The 7351-nt window shown below is 42.2% G+C and overlaps 1 protein-coding gene across 1 annotated transcript in view; it reads left to right on the plus strand.

Moving 5' to 3' along the window:
• Positions 1 to 7351, plus strand: part of NBEA (neurobeachin) — an 822532-nt gene that overhangs the window by 345539 nt on the left and 469642 nt on the right. The window contains exon 33 of the mRNA XM_006874376.1: positions 3690 to 3817. Coding sequence (XP_006874438.1) covers positions 3690 to 3817 — 128 coding nt within the window. The remainder of the gene's footprint in view (positions 1 to 3689; positions 3818 to 7351) is intronic.

Raw genomic sequence — 7351 nt, forward strand, 5'->3', positions numbered from 1 at the left:
CACTTCACTCTGTTTAAGTATAGGTAAATCGTGTTTTTCTGAAAATGTATCCATCTCTTCTAAGTTTTCAAATTTGTTGGAGTGCAATTCTTCATAGTATTCTGTTATTATCCTTTTGATTTCCATTGATTCCATTGTGACATCACCCATGTGGTTTCTTATGTGTGTTATTTGTGTCTTCTTCCTTTTTTTATTTTGCTAGGTTTGCCAGTGGTTTGTCGGTTTTATTCTTTCAAAGAATAAAATCTTGTCCTGTTGATTCTTTCCATAGTTTTTCTGTTTTCTATCGCATTTATTTTTGCTATAATCTTTATTATTTCCTTTCTTCTGTTGACTGTAGGTTTACTTTGCTGGTCTGTTTCTAGTTGTTAGAGATGTGTTAATGTGTTGATTTTGGTTCTTTCTTCTTTTTGTATGTGTGCATTTATTGAAGTAAACTGTCCTCTCAGCACTGCTTTTGCGATGTACCAGAGTTTTAGTATACATTGTTTTCATTGTCATTTGTTTCTAGGAACTTTGTGGATTTACACTTTATTTCTTCTACTACCCAGTAGCTTTTTAAATAGGTTGTTATTCAATTTTCATCTATTTGACTTTATTTCCTTTGTCTTCATATTGTTAATTTTTCTAATTTTATAGCATTGTGGTCTGAGACGATGCATTATAGTATTTTGATGTTTGCAAATTTAAGGAGACTTGTTTTGTGGCCGAACACATTGTCTATTCTGAAGTATGTTCCACGTGCATTCACTTTTATTTTCTGTGTTTTACACATACTTCTCAAAATGTTTTTAAGATTATTTAATGGGGGAGGGCAGGGTAGGAAAACAAGGTAGATAGGGAAACACTGAGACAGGTTTGCATGGTCTAAGTGGGACAAAGGTAAATAGTGATGCATGCTCAACCTGGGAACAACAGGGCTCTGTGATACAGGGATCGAGGCATAGTCTGAAGAGAGGAAATAATGTTAAGATGCTTGACTGTCTTATGGCTATTGATTTAATGGTTATGAATCAGGCTGCTAACCTCAAGGTTGGCAGTTCGAAACTATCAGCCATTCCGTGGGTGAAAGATGAGGCTTTCTGCTCCCGTAAAGATTTGCAGCCTCGGAAACCCTGTGCAGGGTCACTATGAGTCAGAACCGACTCCACGGTACTTAACAACAACAACAGTAACTATTATAAAATAGACACCTGAGTGGTATAGAGAGAAATGTTGGAAAACATGATTACAGAAAGCTTGTAAGCCCATCTTAAGCCTATAACTGATTGGGATACCTAAAATGGGTTCTAGACCTTGCCCAGTGAAATACGCCTCTTGCAGAGCTTCTGTAGTGTATAGGACCACAGGTGGAATCCTGAGTCTCATCCACAACCTTCTGAGGTGGGACATTCCACTAGGAAGGACAAGCAGACCAGCCTGGAAGAGCTAGAGCAACAGAAGATACATCTTCAAGGAAAGGTCAGCAGGAAAAAACCAAAACAAAAATGGCAGTATGACTGGCTACTACAAGAATAAGCTAGTTGTTCACCGGGAAGCCATCAAGGCAAGCAATCAAGACCCTAAGTCCCTCCAGGGAAAAGGAACATACGAGCAGATATGTAAGCTTGCTGGTGACCACATTGGTCTACTGGTGAGTGGAAGAGGGGGAATGACAGCAATGAAGAAATGGGCTGAATTCAACCACGTTCCACAGACTTCCATTGACCTGGAGATGAGAGAGAAAAGAGGAAGGGCTGGTTGGTCTGAAGTGTGGTGAGACCTGGGGACACCTGAGCCCATGGGCAAGGACATAGCTCAGAGAGCTAGAGCTGAAAGTGAAGCATTCAGCTGATATGAAGTGAGGGGAGATGCACAAGAACACTGAAACTTGCAGCTAGTATTCATTTGATCTAGCCTTGATGACTTGATAATCAGAACTCGACTATAGCATGGTTAAAAAAAAATTTTTTTTTTGATAAAGGGAATGAGGGTAAATTGCTACAGTTTGATAAACTTGACGTATACTCATGGAGGTAGTAGCTCAAAATACCAACAGAGAGGGAAGGAGTCTTCACATCAAGTACCAATACTATCCCCTCTGTACACAGGGTATATAGGGACGGGCAACTTAGACAATGACAACCAAAAATGAGGGGGCAATAAAGGCACAAAGTGATTGGCTTACAAGGTTTAAAGGGGGAGTTTAGTTTAAGAGTGTGTGAGGGACAATAGAGTCCCCATTGAACAGTCATCATCTTGTCTAGATGGGTCTGGTAAAAAGAGATGGGGATAAGATTCTTATGGTTCAGTAGTGAGTAATTGTTATCATAACTAATGTGACTGTCACAACTGTAAAGGTAGAAATTTTGTAACAAAAATGGGGGAGTGGTTAATCTTATAGTCCATAAACAGAGGACCCTAGGACCATCAAGGGAGAAGAGAACAAGCGGAATGTGGGACCCTATCTAGAGAAGCAGCGACACCAGACATGGAGGCAGAGATGGGGACATGAAGAGAGGGAGCAGCTGAGGACTCTAGATTCATGGAAAGAGAGGGACTGAGAGCTGGTGGCCAGGATGCAAGCTTGCAGAATGTGCCCCCTTTGGTGGTATAAAGTTTTGTATATGCCTGAGTTTAAAAAGGAGCTTAAATGAATAGAGAGAAATGCTGTTAACTGATAGTACATGGATGGAATTATAATCATTGTAATGAAACAAAGTAGATGATTTGTTGAATGTAAATCTGATGATCTGCCCTGTAAACTTTCACTCAAATCACACACACACAAAAGACTATCTAAGAGGATGTAACTAAGACCATATGATTACACTTTAGTGTGATCCACAGAAATAACTTGTCACCCTCTGCCAGCAAGTCCTCATGGTCTCTAGCACAGAGTGGAGCTGGTCCCTCCACGTTCCGAGATGCTGAATCTTTACGCAAGCAGACTACCTTATGTTTCTTCCACGGAGTAACTGGTGGATTTGAACCGCTGTCTTTGTAGTTAGCAGCCCAATAGTCAGCCCAGTGTGCCACCTGGGTTCCTTACATAATTGTGCAGGTATTGGTAAATGAATAAATGGATTTATCTGTTAGAAAATGCCTAATGTGGCAAAAATCAATTTAACTGTTTTCGGAATTGCAGTCATTCTCTCATATCTGGAGAGAATACTCCTAGAATGCCAAGGTGAAGTCTTCTTGTCTGTCACAGAGAGCCAGGTAGTGGGTGGACAGAAGGCCAGACTGAAAAGGTCCATATAGGATCAACGTTTCCTGAAGTTCTTACAACTATGAGTGGAAACTGTGGCTCTTCCAGGCTTCAGAAGCCACTGCCTTGTCAGACAGAGGAGGAGGCGTGTTCTCCTGTGGCTGCTGTCTTCTGAGTCATCTTACAGCTGTCTGTAAGGAGTATTGGCAGCTCTCAACACTAACCGCAAGGTTGATGATGAAACTGTCTGCTCCCGTGAAGATTTACAGGCTCGAAACCCCTGTACAGTGTCGCTCTGGCTCGGAACTGACCCGATAACAGTGGTATATAGTACCATATGCAAAATAGTACAGGGTGTCCGTTCTACACAAAGCCTGTTACAAGTTCATGGCTAAAGTTAGACTTTGCTGACTTTGAAAGACTTTCTTTTAAACATAAGTTTCTCGGACCATTTTCTGTCGAGTTATATTTATTGGTCTTTATATCTTAATTCCAACAGCATCACAGCAAAGCTTGAAAGAGCTTTGGAAAAAGTGGCTCCTCTTCTTCGTGAAATTTTTGTAGACTTTGCACCATTCCTGTCCCGCACCCTGCTGGGCAGTCACGGACAAGAGCTCTTGATAGAAGGTATGTTTCCTCTTTTTCTTTCTCTTGGTCTCTCTCCTAGTTGTGTTTCTGTCTGAGTGTCTGTGTGTCTTGGCTGTGCTTTGTGGCAATCTGCATTGCTAAGAGATGTGAAGAGCTCAGGATCTGTTCTCCGCCTGTTCTTTGCATGCACAGTCCGCACCTATAGCAGAACAGAGAACCTGCTGGAGTAGGCGGCAGGCTGTTGGTCCTCTTGTGATGATGGTGAGCTGACCAAGCTTCTCACACTAAAGGTTCTGACCATCCTGAACCGAGAAAACCTTACAATGTACAGGTGTTCGTTTTAATTCTCATCTGTGAGTTGATGACGCTGAAGTCTCTGCATCGACAGGAGCTTAGATGGCGGAGAGGAGCAAAGAAGACACTTCAACCACTGGAAATGTTCCTTTAGGTCCCTGTATGAGGAGAGTAACTTTGAAAGCATGTTTATCATAAGCTTTATTTCCTTAGAACTGTTTCTGTTTATGAATTTTCCTGAGCCTCTACAAAGGAGAGTCAGTGTCTAGACGATCCTGTGAGAGCTGATGGCTTCTGGGGTGGGTCTGGCCTCTGGGGCATTGAGCAACCCTATCTGCCTTTCTGCTTTCCGTTCAATACGCGGTCCCCTGGGCTTCCTCTCCAGAATGTCCTCCACTGAAGGGCAGGATGGGGACGAGCAGACTCGGGAAGCAGGGGCAGGTTAACCTTGTGGGGTCAATGGTGGCAGCTGTCTGTGGTTTTCCAAAGGCCTGGGGTTGTTTCTGTGTCCAGTACTGTCTGCGGGCCCTGAGATAGAGAGGGAGCCAGGCCAAATCCCTGCCTTTGTGCAGCTTACATTCGGTTCACCCTGATAAACCCTATAGTCCACTGCCGTGGAGTCCATTCCCACTCCTAGGGACTCTAGGGTCCCGAGTCCCGCTGTAGCGCTGCAGGTTCATGCACTGGACTGCAAAGTTGGTTTGAACCACAAGGTCAGTGGTTTAAGCTCCCTAGTCGCTCCTTAAAAACCCTGTACAGGGTTGCTGTGGGTGAGAACCAGCTCAATGGCACTTAACAACAGTAATAACATAGGATGAACAGTCATTGGCTCATTCAAAACAGAAAAAATAAACTCTAGAAGCACACTACCTACCTAAACTAACAAACTGAGGAGACCCATTACAAGGTCTCTGAAAACTCACAACAGCAACAAAACCCTTGAGCCAGATGGCTTCATCGGTGAATGCAACCAGATGTTTAGAGAAGGGCTGACACCAATTGTTCTCAAGCTACTCCAGATCGTAGAAAAGGATGGAAAATTCTCAAATTCATTTTATGAAGTTAGCCTGATGCTGCTACGAAAACCAGGCAAAAATACAACTGGAAAAGAAAATTATATTTGTGCCCATTCCAAAGAGAGGTGACCTAACGGAATGCGGAAATCACCGGACAATCTCTTTGCTATCCCATGCCAGTAAAGGTTTACTAAAGGTAATACAGAAACGGCTGCAAGCATACATTGACAGAAAAATTCCAGAGGTCCAAGCCAGATTCAGAATAAACTGTGGAATGAGGGATATCATTGCTGATGTCCGATGGATCTTGACTGAAAGCAGAGAATATCAGAAAGATGTTTACTTGTGCTTTATTGACTAAGCAAAGGCTTTCGGTTGTGTGGATCATGAGAAGCTATGGATAATATTGCAAAGTATGAGTATTCTGGAACACTTAATTGTGCTCCTGAGGAATCTGTACATGGTAGTTGTTCAAAAAGAACATGGAAACACTGAATGGTTTGAAATTAAGAAAGGTATGTGACAAGGTTGTATTCTTTCACCATATAATTCATCTGGTATGCTGAGCAAATAATCCGAGAAGCTGGGTTCTATGAAGAAAAACGTGGCATCAGTAACAATTTGTGATATGCAAATGAGGCAACCTTGCTTGCTGAAAGTGAAGAAGACTTAAAATATTTACTGACAAAGATCAAAGAGCACAGCCTTTGATATGGATTGCAACTCAATGTAAAGAAAACAAAAATCTTCACCACTGGACCAATAAACAACATTCTTATCAACGGAGAAAAGATTGACGTTGCCAAGGACTTCATTCTTCTTAGATCAACTATCAACACTCATGGATGCAACAGTCAAGAAATCAAGTGGTGTATTGCATTAGGCAAATCTGCTGCACAAGACCTTTTTAAAGTGTTGAAGAACAAAGATGTCAGCTTGAGGACTAAGGTACGCCTGACCCAAGCCATGGTATTTTCAATAACCTCATATGCATACGAAAGCTGAACAGTGAATAAGGAAGACCATAGAAGAATTGATGCATTTGAGTTATGGTGTTGGAGGAGAATATTGAAAGTGCCATAGGCTGCCAAAAGAACCAATAGATCCGTTTTGGAAGAAGTGCAGCCAGAGTGTTCCTTGTTGGCCAAGATGACCAAACCTCGTCTCTCATACTTGTGACACATTGTCAGGAGGGATCAGTCACTGGAGAAGGATATCATGTTTGGTAAGGTGGAGAGTCAGAGAAAAAGAGGAAGGCCCTCAACGAGATGGATTGGCCAAGTGGCAGTATCGATGGAGTCAAGTGTGGCAACAGTAGTGAGGTTGGCCCAGGATTGGGCAGTGTTTCATTCTGCTCTGCATAAGGTTGTTGTGGGTCGGTACTGACTCGATGGCACCTAACAACAACAACAACAATCCCTCATGAAGTTGGATTCCTATAAAGTTGTCAACAAAAATCCTATCCAATAGAATCTAACAACATATCAATAATAATAATACATAACGACCAAATAAGATTTATACCAGGTATGAGAGGGTAGTTCAGCATTAGAACAGTAACCAACATAGTCCACCACATAATTAAAATGCAGAAAAGTCATTCAACAAAATCCAGCACCCATTCCCGGTAAAAATACTCAATAAAGTAGGAATAGAAAGGAAATTCCTCAAATGTTTAATTGTTATTGATGTTGTGAAGTGCTGTCAAGTCGGTTCCGCCTCATAGTGACCCTGTCTAGTGTTTCCCAGGAGCCGCTGGTGAGGTTGAACTGCCGATCTTGCAGTTCAAAGCAACCTTGCACTCTAGCACATGAGCCCACAGCACTGCCCCAGTTAATTCAGGGCATGTCTACAAAGCCGACAGCCCATAGAGAGCGACGGAAAGCATGCCTCATGAGAATGAGAAACAGGCAAGGTGTGCTTGATCCCTTCTCAGGGTCAGGCTCAGCATTGTGCTGGCGATCTCAGCCAGAGCTATAAGGCAAGAAGGGGAAATTCCGCTGTCCAAACTGGCAAGGAAGAAGCTGGACTCTATTTGCAGATGATACGTATGATCCTATACATGGGAATCTCAAACAGTCAGCAAGAAAATTACTGAAATCAAATAAAAGATTCAACAAAGTGGTAGGGTATAACATCAACATACAATAATCAGTTGGATTCCTACAATGTTAGAACTCTCAAAAGGAAATCAGGAAAAAATATCATTTACAATAACCCCCCCCCCCAAAAAAAAAAAGAAGTATTCAGGAATAACTGTAAC

Source organism: Chrysochloris asiatica, unplaced genomic scaffold, assembly GCF_000296735.1.
Source record: "Chrysochloris asiatica unplaced genomic scaffold, ChrAsi1.0 scaffold00272, whole genome shotgun sequence".
Lineage (NCBI taxonomy): Eukaryota > Metazoa > Chordata > Mammalia > Afrosoricida > Chrysochloridae > Chrysochloris > Chrysochloris asiatica.